Source organism: Phacochoerus africanus, chromosome 2 (assembly GCF_016906955.1).
Source record: "Phacochoerus africanus isolate WHEZ1 chromosome 2, ROS_Pafr_v1, whole genome shotgun sequence".
Classification (NCBI taxonomy): Eukaryota; Metazoa; Chordata; class Mammalia; order Artiodactyla; family Suidae; genus Phacochoerus; species Phacochoerus africanus.
In genome coordinates this window covers 98535560-98552589 of record NC_062545.1, presented here as the reverse complement: position 1 = coordinate 98552589, position 17030 = coordinate 98535560, and the positions used below count along the sequence as shown (strand labels likewise).

The 17030-nt window shown below is 37.5% G+C and overlaps 1 protein-coding gene across 5 annotated transcripts in view; it reads left to right on the top strand.

Annotated features, from left to right (window-relative positions):
• Positions 1-17030, top strand: part of PIAS2 (protein inhibitor of activated STAT 2) — a 100966-nt gene that overhangs the window by 66375 nt on the left and 17561 nt on the right. For all 5 annotated transcript variants that reach the window (XM_047764209.1, XM_047764218.1, XM_047764212.1 and 2 more), the window contains 3 exons: positions 5978-6138; positions 12825-12958; positions 15273-15444. In XM_047764209.1, coding sequence (XP_047620165.1) covers positions 5978-6138; positions 12825-12958; positions 15273-15444 — 467 coding nt within the window. The remainder of the gene's footprint in view (positions 1-5977; positions 6139-12824; positions 12959-15272; positions 15445-17030) is intronic.

Here is a 17030-nt window from a genome sequence, read left to right as displayed (position 1 = left end):
GTGTGAAATCTTAGTCTGTTTGTAATATACTTTTTAGCACCATATTTTAAAACTTATATTTCGTTCTATAGAAACTTTGGAGGAGAAATCAGCAACTCTGAGATCCTCCTGTGTGCTTGGTACTGAGCTTATTGTAGGAGGAGATACCAAAGACTTGATAAGAAGTCGTCAGGAAGTTAATGGTCTAGTTTGAGAGAGAAAACCAACTCCTCTGAGAAGGGAGACCACAAAAAATTGTGCTCTTAGACAGGAGAGGTCAGGAATAGTGATGAAAGCTTTTTAAAAATCAGTGCTTTTGGAGGAGGCCTTTTGCAGATGAGAGAAATTTCATGGAATGAGGAATTTATAATGTAGTTTGGGGGGCATTTGGTGACCAGCTACCATTGTGAGAAATGTACAGTTTTTCTTCTGGAGAGAGAGAGAGAGAGAAGGGGATAGTTTGTTGTGTTTCTTTCTTTCTTTTTTTGTCTTTTTGCCATTTCTTGGGCCGCTCCCACGACATATGGGGTCGTGGACATATTAGATCCCAGGCTAGGGGTCTAATTGGAGCTGTAGCCGCTGACCTACACCACAGCCACAGCAACGCGGGATCCGAGCTGCATCTGCAGCCTACACCACAGCTCATGGCAACGCCGGATCCTTAACCCACTGAGCAAGGCCAGGGATCGAACCCGCAACCTCATGGTTCCTAATCGGATTCGCTAACCACTGCACCACAACAGGAACTCCCTTGTTGTGTTTCTTTAATGTACTTCTTATACTGTTTTATGAGCTAGCTTATGTGGAGTTGTTCCTATTTTGCAGATGAGGAACCTGAGACTGAAAAGGGTTTGCTAACCCAAATCACACAGTTTATAGTAGAACAATGATAAAAATGTTGGTCTTATGACATTCTAGTTCTCTTAACAGGGTACCATATTGCCAAAAATATAAATATACTGGTTATAAGTCCACCTCTCTGTCATCCTGGAAAGCAGTGTTTGCAGATATATTTCTTTCTAAAGCTTTATTTTTTAATTATCATTAAGTTTAACTTACCTATTATTGAAAAGGGCTAGAACTCTGTGAAATTGGGATTGCTTCAAAATTGGGAACTTGTGGTTATGAAACAGAGAAGGTCTATAGGAGGACATTAATACCCTGAGGTAGTGGCAGTGGCCCCAGAGGGCGAGGCCCCAGAACCTCTTATACTCACAAGTTGTGTGTAGACCTCAGTCATGAATTCTTTTATTATTTTTAAAATTTATTTTTTATTTACTTAAAAAAAATCTTATTAAAGTATAGTTGATTTTGGTTGATTTACAATGTTGTGTTAGTTGGCGTGAGTTCTTTTGAGTGTCTTTTTTGGGCTGCCACACCTGAGACATATGGAAGTTCACAGGCTTAGGGGTCAAATCAGAGCTGCAGCTGCTGGCCTATGTGACAGCCACAACAATACAGGATCCAAGCTGCATCTGCATCCTACGCTGCACCTGCAGCAATGCTGGGTCCTTAACCCACTGAGCCAGGGCAGGGGTCAAACCAGCCTCCTCACAGATACTGGTTAGGCTGTTAACCTGCTGAGCCACAACAGGAACTCCTTGAGTGTCTTCACAATGCCTTTTTCTTCCCTTTCATGTTAAAACATATTAAATTGAAACACATGAAATTGCCATTTTGTTGGTCAAAAACAATTGGATATTGACAGTTTCTCAGTTTTCTTAGTTTGCCTAGTATATTTGGCAAATGTTAAATTGCTGGCTGTATTCTAGGCACAGCCGCTATTTGGGAAGGTAACTCAAGTCACTTTTATGTTTTTAGTATGTTAAACTATTCTATCAGGAAGAAGGTGCTTCTACACAGTTCAAGGAGTTGCACAATCTGTTTTCTGTAAGTCTTATTTTCTTGGAACTTGTTTTCCTTTTTTCCGTCAAACATTGCCATTCTACCTGAGAACAACCAAAACACAATAGCCAAGTAATGAATTCTTGGACTTTCAAAATAGTGAAAGTGGTATATTGGAGTGGTTAGGATTTCTTCTATGTAAGAAATTCCTTTCAAGTATGTCAATTTCAATAAAACTGACAGATCTGTTTGTGAGACTGTTTTTTGAGCTTTTCTTCAGTATTCATCCTACCTTATTTTTTTCAGAGCACTATCTAAGAAAAGAGTGAGTGGTACTCTTCAGGCTCTGCTAGTGTCAACATAAAGTTGGGTAGCTAACTATAGGATGTGGTATATGTTATTAGAAAACCAAACACAGGTGTTTTGATCAGACTTAACAGGTAGATGACAGAAGTAAGATGATGAAAATAGTTTTGAGGCAGAGCCAGTACTGGTGTTAGTTGAAGATAGCAGAATGGAGTACAGCTAGCTGCCTGTGGAAATAAACGGGATCTAGGGTAGTGATGGGAAATGGAGAAGGAAAATAAGGATCCTAGGCGCTTGGAAGGCTAAGTGGTGAACTCTGGGTTTATTAGGCAAAAATGAGAGAAAATGAGGGCTGAAATTGGAGAAATGTTCTCTTTCATAATATGGTTTGTAAAGTGATTGAGAGCTGATGTGAATCTGGATAGCGAGTGTGCAGTCCAAAACCTTTGTCCTTGGGACCTAAGGAAGGTAATTTTACAGTAATTGTTGAAGAGGGATCTGATTCAGTGTGTATAATTACATTTTTGAACACAAAATCTGAATTTTAACATAGGCGTTCGCTCTTAGTAATGTTAGCTAGTGAATTTTTAGTCCGTCCTGCAGAGGTAGGCTGGGTGGGGGATAGAAAAGGAAGGTAGGTTAGATCTTATATATCTTTCTTTCTAGATTTAACATTTTTATAATCATGTATATTTATTGGAAAAAATTGTATTGTGCTATATATACTGTTTGGTGGTTTACTCTTTTTATTTTTATTTTTTTTTAGTCTTTTTGTTGTTGTTGTTGTTGCTATTTCTTGGGCCGCTCCCGCGGCATATGGAGGTTCCCAGGCTAGGGGTTGAATCGGAGGTGTAGCCACTGGCCTACGCCAGAGCCACAGCAACGCGGGATCCGAGCCGTGTCTGCAACCTACACCACAGCTCACGGCAACGCAGGATCGTTAACCCACTGAGCAAGGGCAGGGACCGAACCCACAAGCTCATGGTTCCTCGTCGGACTCGTTAACCACCGCGCCACGACGGGAACTCCCGGTTTACTCTTTTTAAATTAAGAGTATATCTGAAATGTATTAATATGTGTAGATCTGATTTTAACCACTCTAGGTATTTTGTTGAATGAGTATGATGCAGCTTATTTTTTCCAACCTTTTTTTAGTCATTATTTGAGTTGTTTCTCAACATGGATTGTGTAGAAAAAGCAGTGATGGAAAATTCCTAAATGAGACACTAGCCAATGGAAACCGGTACTATTTTTAAAGAATAAAATTAAAGAGCAAGGGATGCCCCTTAGGAATGCCAAGTACAGTTTGATATTAGAAAATCTATTGAAATTATATGTAATAATAATTGAAAAAAATTTTTCTGATCATCTTATTAGGTGCTGAGTAGGCATTTAGTCAACATCCATTTCTCATAGAACAAAAAACTTTTACCAAAATAGGAAAAGGTAAATAATTAAAACCAAGAACTACCACCAGGTGTAATGTAAAACTAAAAATATTTTCATGAAACTGAAAAACATTTGTATTTGTGTTACAGTTCCACCAGCTGTGTCTTAGTGAGTGTGTTATTTTTAGACTCTGCACCTTCATTTCAAAAGTAGAAATACAGATGCTAGTCTTTTTGGAGTTATGGGGTTATTAGAATTATTTGAAATTTATATAGAAGTCTTTAGCACAACTGTTAAGAGTCTGCATCGCTTAAGGGATAGTTTGTTTATTAAAGGAAGGGAAAATACAGAAGCAGATATTGTAGAGGAGATTGCCTCACATTCTTTTCTTCTGTCTTAATAGTTAAATTGTGCTACTTGTACAAATCACTGTAACTTCTAAAATCTCTTTGAGAATCCTAGACACTTAGAGACAGTATGGAGTCTGCAGCTAGAGCATCTTGGTTCAGATATTGGCTCTGCCACTTTCTCACTTTGTGATGTTAGTCAGGTTACTTCGCTTCTTTGTGCCTATTTCCTCATTTATAAAAGGAGGATGATTATTTACCTAAACTGTGTAGTTCAAATGTAAAGTTTCACAAAGGTTAATGTAAAGTACTCAGCCTGGTACCTTGCATGTAGGTAGAACTATATAAGCATTAGTTACTACTATAGTGATGAGTTGGCTAAATTATTTTCTTTTTAAATTTTAATTAATTAATTAATTAATTTTGCTTTTTAGGGTCACACATGCCACATATGGAAGTCCCCAGGCTAGGGGTCAAATCAGAGCTGCAGCTGCCAGCCTATACCACAGCCACAGCAACGCCAGATGCAAGCCACGTGTACAACCTACACTACAACTCACGGCAACTCCAGATCCTTAACCAGGGATCGAACCCACATCCTCTTGGATACTAGTCAGATTCATTACCCCTGAGCCACAATGGGAGCTCCTCTATTTAAATCATTTTAGAAGAAAGAAATTACAGATAAATCAAAACAAAGCAGAACATCCTAAAAATCCTACCCCTCAGAGTTAACAGTGTTAAATAATTTTTCTGTGACTTCTTCTAGACTTTATAGTATGTATAAATAAGTCCTTCCTTCCTTTTCTTTCTTTTTGCTGCTTATCTAGTCTCTTCATTCATTTTATCACTTGGCTGACAAATACTGAACACATGCTTGGTCAGTGTTGTGACACTTGGAATACATTGGTTGTGTTGTGACACTTGGAATACATTGGTGAACAGTGACGTAGACCTTGTCCTTGTGGGACTTAGAGTGTAGTGGGAGAAACAGATTTTCTATCAGAATAAGAGAACTGGTTATAAACGTATTTTCTATAAAGGAATTAGATAGGGAGGTTTGAAAGTCTCTACGGAAAGATTTGATCTGATCTAATCTGAATCTTGGTATTTCTCTACCAACTGGAATAAGAATTGGACAGAGCACCAAGTTATTAAAGAGTATATATTAAAATAGCACATGCGATTATACAAAAGTAAAACATTTTCATAAGTGAAAAATGTGTTTGCAAATCATACAACATACATGAGGCTGATTAATATAGGTAACCAAAGATTAATAACCAAGTGGAAAAAAAATGAGGAAAGGTTATGAATAAACAGACAGTTCTTGGAAACACAAATGACTCTTAGAAGTAATAAAAAAAGAAGCTCAGCTTCACTTAAAATAGCAGAAGTGTATTCCACAACCAAAATGTGGTATTTTTTCACCTGTCAGCTTGGCAGAGGTCAAAGGATTGACAGGGTCAAGGGGAGCAGAGCCCATTAATGTTATATGCGTAAATCAATAGGTAACCTCTTTGGAAGATGGTTTGTCATTGTGACAAAAATCACAAATACACTTTTTTTTTTGACACAAAAATTTCACTTCTAGGAATTTATAGCTATTTCAGCAGTTTTTGTAGCACTCACAGATTGGAAACAATTTAAATGTCGGTCAATAGAGGAGGGAGTCTTCGTATCAATTACCTTCATGGTAGTTTTTTATGTACTGACATATGTGAAACACTTACTAGGGTATATTGTGTGACAGAGTACAGAATTGTGTGAATTGCATGCCACCATTTGTAGGAAAATGTTTTTTAAAATACACATTTGATTATGCATAGGACATCTATGAAAAGACATGCTGGATAACAGTGGTTGCCTCTAAATGGGGGAACAGATGAGGAGACATGTTTTCATTATATATGTATCTTTTTCCTCTTGTGAATTAATCTTTTAAAAATTATCAAAGAATAAAAAGATATATAGTGATCTTGATGGAAAGTAATTCTGGTTTCAATTTCTTTTTCATTTTGATAGTCTTGTGTAACTTCTTCAGACTCTTATGACTTTTCAGGCTTTGATCTCCTTTCTGAAATGATTTCCCATGTTGTCTTTCCACGAAGTTAGGGAAAATGAGGCTGACAATCCCATGCCGTGCAGTGACTTGTACACACCTACAGTGTTTTGATGCTGCCCTTTATCTGCAAATGAATGAGAAGAAGCCCACCTGGATTTGTCCTGTTTGTGACAAAAAAGCTGCCTATGAAAGTCTAATTTTAGATGGGTAAGCATATCCCAACATAATACTGAATTATACTCGATCTTATTTTAAACTGTAGTTAGCGGCCCTTTTATCTTGATAATATTATTTGTGTTGGGGGCAGGAGGGTGAGTAGTTTCCTTTTCTTTTTCCTTTCGATGATCATATTTCATTGCTCATAAGAAAGAGGGTAAAATCCACTTAGTGATGTCATTTTGCTTACCTAGAACTTCTTGAAGAGCAACTAAGTCTATGTAAAAATGCAGAGCATGGGGTAGGGTAGGGTATCAGTTGTGTTACACATCTGGTACATTCAAACTGGAATTCACTTCCAGGTTTTTCTGACTCTGAAGCCCAGATTCTTGAGCATTGTCTCTTGTATCTAAGAAAAATGATATGAACAAATTACTAGTAAGTGAGGTACCCCTTTTTTATGTAACACTTTTCATTTTGTTTTATTTTTGTTTTTTTTATTTTAGGGCCGCACCAAGGCACATGGAAAAGTTCCCACACTAGGGGTCAAATCAGAGCTATAGCTGCTGGCCTGTGCCACAGGTCATGGCAATGCCAGATCCTTAACCCACTGAGCGAGGCCAGGGACTGAACCTGCCTCATGGATGCTAGTCAGATTCGTTTGCACCGAGCCACGATGGGAACTCCTGTGTAACACTTTAAAAATTGCATATATAATCCATGCACTACCAAGATTTAGAAAATATAGTTAATGAAAAGATTAAAATCATCAACATCCCATCCCTGTGGTGATGATTTTATTATTGATATATTAAAGAGATGGAAATCTCACTTTACATAATTTTTTTTTTTTTGCTTTTTAGGGCCGCACCCGAGGCATATGGTGGCTCCCAGACAAAAGGTCGAATTGGAGCTGCAGCTGCCGGTCTACACCACAGCCACAGCCACAGCAATGCCAGATCTGAGCCGCGTCTGCGACCTACACCACAGCTCATGGCAATGCCAGATCCTTAACCCACTGAGCGAGGCCAGGGATAGAACCCGCAACCTCATGGTTCCTAGTGAGATTCGTTTTAGCTGTGTCACAACAGGAACTCGCTCACTTTACATAGTGATTTGTATGTACATACATATGATGTGATTTTCACTCAGTATAGAGTGAAAAATATCCTAGATCTTTAAAGATACTAGTACGGCTTTTTTGGTTGTTTTTTTTTTTTTTAAACATTTTGAAAGAGTATTATTATAGAGAGGAATGAGACAATGAAGAGTGATGGGACTTCTCTATAAACTTTTACTTTACTGGGTTTTTACTTTTTAAATCTTTCTGACTTATTTTGAAAACTTCAAACTTGCCACAAAATTGCAACAGTGGCCCAAAGAGCATTCTCTATAACTTTGACCCTGACGTGCCAGGTGTTAACACTCTGCCATATTTGTTTTATCACATTCGTCCTTGATGTATATGTTTTTGGTATGTGCATGTGCGTGTGTAGAGAGAAAGAGGATGATTATTACTATTATTACTACTATTTTCTAAAACCTATTGAACCATTTGAGAATAAATTACATATGTCATGCCCCTTCGCCCATTAATATTTTAGAGTATGTGTCCTAAATACTTGATGTTCCCTTATGGGTACATGACTCATCATGTAAGCATTTTTTTAATATTATTCCCTACATTGTTTGCTTCCACTCTTTCTATTTTACCTTGTGATGTGAACATTTTTTTGAAACTTTTGTTTGCTTGCTTATGTCTATGGGTTTTTCCTTAAGCCGTTAGAAATTGAATGCTGAATAAAAGCAAATATATCATTTTAAGACGTGTACTATTAAGATGCCTCTCAGAAGGAGTAAATGATTTTACTCTCCTAGTTCAGTCATTTCACCCTCCTGCCAGAAGTGTTTTGGAAGACCACGTCTCAGTCTTCTTACCAACCTAAATCTTATTTTTATTTTTTTGTCTTTTTTTTTTTTTTTTTGTCTTTTGAGGGCCTCACCTATGGCATATGGAGGTTCCCAGGCTAGGGGTCTAATCGGAGCTGTAGCTCATTCAGAAACTTTATATCTTATTTCATCAAATCTGTCTCTTTATTTTGCGTTTCTGTCTTTAATGTGATTTAGAAAGTCCCAGAGATTTTATATGAACATTTACTTGTTTTTTGTCAGGTACTTTTAAGATTTGGGTTTTATTTATTTATTTTTTTTCCTTTCATTCATGCAGTTCTTCATTCCTTCATGCGTTCCTTCATTAATTCATTCAGCACAGTACTTATTAAATACTTGCTGTGTGTCTGATACTGGGTCTAAAATGGTAAACAGAGCATGTGGGAGACAGGAAAGAATTGCATAGTAAGTGGTAAGTTCTATGAAAGTAAAGAGTAGAACTATTGGAGGAACTTTGGGAAAGAAACTTTAGGGTAGGGAGTACATTATCTCATAACTCCACCTTACCACTGTTTTCTTTTTGGCTGCACCCCGGCATGTAGAAGTTCCTGGGCCAGGGATTGAACCTGTTCTGTGGTTCCAGCCTGTGCCACAGCTGCAGCAATACTGGATCCTTCACCCACTGTGCTACAAGGGAACTTCCCACCTCACCACTCTTATTGTTAATCAGTAATCTCACCAACACTTAATAAATCATCTCTCCTATTGGCTTAAGACAGTTCCCTCCATCATTTAAAACATTTTTCATACACTGCTATCATTTCTGAACTGGCATCTCTGACCGTGAGCAAAGTACTGGCCAGCACGAAACCATTTTTTTTTTTGTCTTTTGTCTTTCTAGGGCCGTACCCATGGCACATGGAGGTTCCCAGGCTAGGGGTCCAGTCGGAGCTGTGGCCACCAGTCTACACTACAGCCACAGCAATGGGGGATCTGAGCCATGTCTGCGACCCACACCACAGCTCACCGGATCTTTAACTCATTGAGCGAGGCCGGGGATTCAGCCCGCAATGTCATGATTCCTAGTCAGATTCGTCAACCACTGACCCATGATGGGAACTCCCAAAACCATTTTATCGTTAGACTTTTGTTATGCATTAACATCTCTTAGGCCCCATGTTTCAGAATTTTTTTGCCCATTAAAACAATTTGTTCTGCCATATTCACTTGAATAAAAGTATTCTCAAATTAGACAAAGAAATCCTGTTTGGATTTTGATTGGTATTATGTTTTTCATGTAATTGGGGAAAATACAGATTTACGGAATTAGATCTTCTAATGAAGGTGGCATTTTTCTCCTTATTACTCCTTTTTATCAGTCTTATTGAAGTTTAAGAACTGCCCATATTTAAAGTGTACAGTTTGCTACATTTTGTCACATAACATATATACCTATAATAACATCATGGTAAGATTATCTATCACACTCAACGTTTTCTCATATATCTTTCTAATATTTTCCTTTCATTATATCCTCAAATACTGATGTGCTTTCTGTTTCTGTAAAATGTTTTGGATTTTCTACAATTTATATATGAATGGAATCATAGTGTATGTGCTTCCTTTGTCTAGCTTATTTTTTTTTCTTTTTTGGCTGCCCTGCAGCATATGGAGTTCTCAGGTCAGGGATCAGATCCAAGCTATAGTTGCCACCTATGCCACAGCTGCAGTAACGCTAGATCCTTAACCCACTGTGCCGGGCTGGGGATCAAACCTGCATCTCAGCGCTCTTAGATGTCATCGATCCCATTGTGCCACAGCAGGAACTCCTGTCTAGCTTATTTTTATTCAGTATGCTTGCGTACTTTGAGATTGATCCACATTGCTGCGTTTACCAATAGTCATTCATTTTTATTGCTGAGTAGTATTCCATTTTTTAGACATTCCGCAGTTTATTTATTCAGTTGTTGATGGGTTGTTTCTCATTTGGGTTTCTTGCAAACAAAGCTAAGAATATTCATGTTCAAATCTCTATGTAAACATGTTTTAATTTATCTTGGGCAAGTAAGAGTGGAATTCCTGGTCACATGCTAGATATATGCTTAATCTTTTAATAAGTTACCGAAATGTTTTCCCAAGTCCTTATACTAATTTATATTGCCACTAGCAGTATATGAGAGTTCCAGTTGTTTCACATTCTCATCAATATTTGGTATTGGTAGTCTTTTTAATTTTTGGTGTTCTAGTGGTATACAGTGGTACCCCATTGTGGATTTAATTTGCATTTCCCTTATGACTGTATTGAGCATCTTTTTGTGTATTTATCTGACATCTGTATGTTGTCTTTGGTGAAGTGACTGTTTAAACTTTTGCCCATTTTTCAATTGGGTTGTTTTCATATTGAGTTTTGATAGTTCTTTATATTATTGTGGCTATAAGACTTATCAGATATGTGATTTGCAACTGTTTTCTGCTGTTTCATGTTTTCTGTCTCTTAACAGTATCTTTGAAAGAGCAAAAGTTCTCAGATTAAGGCCATTTTATCAAGGTTTTCTTTTATGTATTGTGCTTTTGATATCATATTAAGACATTTTTTCCCTGAGCCACTGTCACAAAGATTTTCTCCTTGCTTTCTTTAGAAGTTTTGTAATTTAATTTTACATTTAGGCCTGTTTTACATATTAAGTTAATTTTTGTATGTAATACGAGATAAGAATCCAGGTTTCATTTTTGTTTTGGCATAAGGTCACACAGTTCTGCCACACTTGTTGAAAAGGTCATCTTTTCCTCATCAAACTGCCTTTGCACCTTTTCTCAAAAATCATTTGGCCATATGTATGTGAATTTATCTCTGTTCCATTGATTTGTCTATATTTATGTTAATACCGCATTGTCTGGATATAGGGTAATGTGGGTTTTCTAACTTTGTTCTTTTTTTTTTTTTTCCTTTTGCTGCACACGCGATATATGGAAGTTCCCAGGCCAGCAATCGAATCCGAGCTGCAGCTGCAACCCATGCCGTAGTTGCAGCAATACCATATCCCTAACCCACTGCACTGGGCTGGGGGTCAAACTCATGTTGCTGCATCCTTAACCTGTTGCACCACAGTAGGAACAAAGAATTTTGTTCTTTTTCAAAATTATGTTGGCAATGCAGATCTTTCGCATTTCACTGCAAATTCTAGAATCAGCTTGTCGATTAGGGAAAAAAAACCTGCTGGATTTTTTTTTTTTAATTTGTATCATGTTGAATCTATAGATTAGTTAAGGGTGACTTCACAATATTGAGTCTTTTGATCTTGAACATGATATATGTCTGTTTAGTTAATTAGATCTCAGTAATGTTTGGCAGTTTTCATTATACAAGTCTTATGCCTTAGGTCAGATTTTTCCTTTTTGGCCTCATTCGTGGCATGTGGAAGTTCACCGGCCAGGGATCAAACCAACGTTCGTTACAGCAGCAACCTGAGCTACAGCAGTGGCAACATCAAATTCTTAATCCACTTAGCCACAAGGGAACCCTTGCCTTATGTCAGATTTATCCCATTCATATTTTTGATGTGGTGGTGTTGTTTATGTTGATTTCTAGCTGTTGTAGTCTGTAGAAATACAGTTGATTTTTGTATGTTGTGTCTTGAAACTTTACTAAACACATGTTGTAGTTCTAATAGCATTACTGTAAAACAGGATATTCTATATAGATAGTAATGTTTTATGAATAAAGACAAGTTTTACTTCTTCCTTTTTAATCTGGATGCCTTTTATTTCTTTGTCTTGCTGTGTTGAGCTGACTAGTCTGCTGATAGGATTTACATTGACTGACTTTCAGATATTAAAGTAACCTTTCATTCTGGGGATAAACCCCATGTGATCATGATATATTTTGTTTATTGTTGGGTTTGTTTTGCCAAGTTCATGAGATATACTGGCCTTTGGTTTTCTTATAATGTTTTTGTCTATCTTTAGTATCAGAGTAATGCTGGCCTTTTACAGCGAGCTAGGAAGTAGTGGTATTATGTCTCCTCAAATATTTTGGTAGGTATTTGGGCCTGGAATTTTCTTTGTGGTAAAGTTTTTGCAAATTCAGTTTCTTTAATAGACCTTGGCTCCTTAAGTTATCTCTTTCTTTTTGAGTGAGCCTAAGTCTGAAGAGATGTTTGTCAAATTTAATTTCATTTTGATCACAGGACGTAATTTGTATGTTCTGAATTATTTTAAATTTATTGAGACTTCTTTTCCATTCCTATTGCTACCTCTTTTCCCTACCCCATGATCCTTTTTTTTTTTTTTTTTGCTTTTTAGGGCCACACTCGTGGCATATGGAGGTTCCCAGGGTAGGGGTCCAATCGGAGCTGCAGCTGCTGGCCACAGCCACAATCGCAGCAATGCCAGATCCGAGCCTCATCTTTGATCTACACCATAGCTCACAGCAATGCTGGATGTGTAACCCACTGAGCGAGGCCAGGGGATCAAACCTGCAACCTCATGGTTCCTAGTTGGATTTGTTTTCGCTGCGCCATGACGGGAACTTCTATAAATTACCTCTTGTACAATAACTTTTACATTTGATTTGTGTGTTATGTTGAGGATTGTTCTTTACTCTCAATCCCAGCTAGGAGGCTCCAGGTATTGTTTAATTACTGATTTTTTTTTAGATGATATCTAGTAAGTCACTTATTACTTTTGTTGCCTGTTAGAGAGCTAACACCTAGGAGGAAGGAGGTTATAAGACCAAAACAAACAAAAAAGCATTAACTTTTGTCTCCAAGGTAAATGTTTTTCTTGGCTATTTCACCTTCGAATAAAGCCATTTGATTGTATTTCTGTATTTCTTACTTGGTTTATAGGCTTTTTATGGAAATTCTCAATGACTGTTCTGATGTGGATGAGATCAAATTCCAAGAAGATGGTTCTTGGTGTCCAATGAGACCGAAGAAGGAAGCTATGAAAGTATCCAGCCAACCGTGTACAAAAATAGAAAGTATGTGCAGAATGGCAGCAGAGAGCAAAGCGATGAGACTTGTGCAGCATTATTCTTAACGTTGACCTTGGCCACTAGAACTACCATTTGGAACTCCATTTGCTCACTTTATCTTTTGATCATCTGTTACATATGTAATTTCTCCCAAATTATTTTTATTCTTAGAAGTGTGCTAAAGTTCATACAATATTATAATCAGTCTTTTCATAGTACATTTTTCATATATAAAGTAAATAAAATGATAACCTAAAGTCATTTTTTCATTAATTTTTATTGAATTACAGTTGCTGTACAGTATTTTGTCAGTTACAGGTATATAGTATAGTGACTCACAATTTTTAAAGGTTATACTCTGTAGTTATTATAAATTATTAGCTATATTCCCCATATTATATGACATGTCTTTATAGCTGGTCCTATACCCAATAGTTTGTACCTCCTACTTCCCCACCGCTATAATGCTGCTCTCTGTCCCTCTCTCCACCTGTAACCACTAGTTTGTTCTCTATGTCTGTGAGTCTATTTCTTTTTTGTTATATATACTAGTTTGTGGTAGTTTTTAGATTCCACATGTAAGTGGTACTGTACAATATTTGTCTTTTTTGGTATGACTTATTTCACTTACCATAATGCTCTCCAAGTCCATCCATGTCACTGCAAGTGGCAAAATTTTGTTCTAACGGCTGAATGATATTTCATTGCATATATGTACCACATCGTCTTTAACCATTCATCTGTTGATGGACACTTAGGTTGCTTCCATGTGTTAGCAACTGTTAATAATGCTCCTATGAACATTGGGGTTCCTGTTTATTTTCAAATTAGTGATTTTGCTTTTTTTTGGATATATATACTCCAGAGTGGAATTGTTGGGTCATATGGTAGTTCTATTCTTAGTTTTTTGAGAAACCACCATACTGTTTTTCCATTGTGGCTGCACCAGTTTATCCTCCCACCAACAGTGTATGAGTTCCCTTTTCTCCACATTCTCACCAACATCTGTTATTCATGTTCTTTAAAATCATTTTAATATATGGTGCTTGTTACAGCATGAAAAATTATAAATGACATTTCTAGGGACAGTTTTTCAGCTTTGTTTTTAGAGTGCCTATTGAAGGAACCCCACATAGAGGTGCGGCTAGAGAAGCTGCATCATCCATTCATGAAGGGTGGGGGAAAATGGTCATAGGTTAGTGGCTAAAAAGTGAACAGATTGTTTCCATTTCTTTGTGGGAAGACATTTCACTGTTGCCTTGGCTACATAGGATTTATACTCAACTCAGCCTTCAACTCCCTGTGCTGTCCGTCCACACTGAGTGAGGAAGCTAAGGGCATTTTGAGAAATTGAAACCCATAGCTGAACTTATTTTTTCACCTGACATAGTCCACTTACTGCATTTGAGTTTTGTGCGGACTATACTTAATGTTCTGAAAATGTCATGAATAATAGGTGTTCAGAGTAAGGAGAGGAAAAAGTAAAGGATTTATGTGTAGTAGTCATTCTCCTCTGATTGTTACCGAAGCTATGGGTGGTGTGATCAAGGTTTCCGTCATCTTTGACAAAAACAGTTATTTAGTTAATTCGTTGCTGCTGCTTTTCCATTATTCATTTTCTACTGAAGAGATTGTAAGGCATAATATACTTTCTTAGAAATGGTGAGTTAACGTATGGTGTGTGAGATTGTTGTAGTGGGCAGAAAGGAGAGCCTGAGTAGATGGTAAGAAAAACTTTAAATGTCTGGGTCATTTAAGTGAGGTGGTGGGTGTTTTTGTTTTTGTTTTTCAACTTATTAAAATGAAAATTTTATCAAGTTCTGGCTTATGGTGAAGAGCTTATATATTTAATATGAGCACTGCTGCTTTGCTAGAATGGAAGTATTTGATTCTGACTTAACAGTACCATATGTCTGAGAATATACAGCTAGTAAAGCCACACACTCCTGCCCCTGGCAAGAGACCAGCCCCTTAACTCTGATCATCTGTCTGTAACTTGAGTGCTTATTACCTGGGGAGACACATGAGGGGCAGGATCTGTGCAAATCCACTGGCAGTTGTGGGGAGATAACTCGGAGTGTGCCATCTCAGAGGCTTTCCATCCTCTCACAAAGCACAGACCCTCACCCTGTCCCCCCAGGTAAGCAGTCACTTATAGAAGGTGTCGGGAGTTAGAGTGCTGGTCTCTGTTGTGGGACAGAGCAAGGGCTTTGCTGGCTGTGTATTCTCCAGGTTGTGCTGCACAGCTAAGACTGCACATAGCTAGAGCTTGTGTTACACCTTTGATTTTCTTTTTTTTCTCTTCTATCCCCACTTGCAGCTTCAAGTGTCCTCAGCAAACCTTGTTCAGTGACTGTAGCCAATGAGGCAAGCAAGAAGAAAGTGGATGTTATTGACCTTACAGTAGAAAGCTCTTCTGATGAAGAGGAAGACCCTCCTGCCAAAAGGAAATGCATCTTTATGTCAGAAACACAAAGCAGCCCAACCAAAGGGTTTGTTAATTTATAGTTCACTATTGTTTATTGCACTTGGAACTGACTGTTCTTGGACTAGGATTGTAAATATCTCTTTGAAAGTTGCATAACCAGAGAAGGCTCTCTTTTAGTTTGCCTTTTGTTTAGTTGAAATATTTTCAAGTGAGCATGTTGTTTATAAGAAAGCAGATTTTAATGAAGAAAATATTCCCATCTTTGGGAAGTGAGAGTTGAAATCTTCTCAGAGTATTTATTTTATACTTGATACTTCTTGTCATTTTCTTGAACCTACTTGTAAGGAGTGAATTTGGCATCACAGACCAAACCAACATGAGGAAGCTGAGTGTGTGGAGGGTGGGATTGGGACTCTGACAAGTGTGGACTCCAATTTGACACCATTGCGTAGTCATTCTGTGATCTTAGATGAAACACTTAGCTTGTTTGAGTCTCTTTTTCCTGTTCTGTAAAATGGGGTTAAATGACACCTACCTCATAAGATTATATTCAGGTTTCAATGAGATAATGAAAGAGTTTAGCCTCAGTGTCAGGCACATGGTCATTTTCTCATTAAAAACCAATTGCCTTCCTTTCTCACACTCCCCAGGGCAAAATATGGGCAAGTAAATGCAGTCTAGCATTTATTTATTGTTCATCTGGCAGAAGGTGTTGCTGACCTATAGTAAGTGACAGGTTTGGGTGTTTAGCAGTTAGAGATTTTGGAATCTGCAGGAAAGTAGCAGAGGGCTCTTTTTACATCCTATGAGCTTAGTGTTTCAAACTTGGGTGTGCCAGTCTTGGCTTTCTGGCCTCTCAGTGCATTTGTTTTCTCTGATGGCTTTATTCGGGTATAATTTATATACCATGAAGTTCCTCTGTCTTAGTATTCAATTGCACAGTTCAGTGATTTTAGTAAATTCATGGAGTTATACAATCATAACAATTCAGTTGTAGAATATTCTCAATACCCAGTAAACGTCTCTCATGTTTGTATGCAGTTAATCCCCATGCACACCCCAAATCTATGCAACCATGGATCTTTTTTTCCTCTCTATAATTCTAGACATTTTATACAGGTGGATTTATATTTTCTGTGTACTTTTGCAACATGCTTTTTTATAGTTACTTTTGAAACCAGGAGAGTCAAACTTTTTGTGCTGCCTTCTTCACTGTATAAAATACTTAGATTTCCAGATGTGATTTACATGTTTTGTTTTAGTGGAACAGAAAATGAAATAGGTATCTCAGGTGGGTGTTTTCCCCCGGGATGCTGATCATTGTTTCATACAGTTTCATTGGCGCTTACAGAATTTAAGTGATAAAAAATGAAAATATAGTTTTGAAATGTTTACTGGAAACTTACAGGACTGAATACTCAGATGTGGTATTTCCAGATTTTCCTCTCTAATGATGCCCTTTAGAAGATGCTGGGAAAAGATGGATTCCACAGTGTTACAGTTAGATGGATTCATGCCAGGTTGAAGGGTCATGCAGAATGGAATAGACTGATGAATTGCCATGATCTTTGACTTGCCGTAGGATCTACCCTCTTTATGTTATTTAGCACGTTTTTATCAGGACTCAAAACTGGAGGAATGGCGTGTACA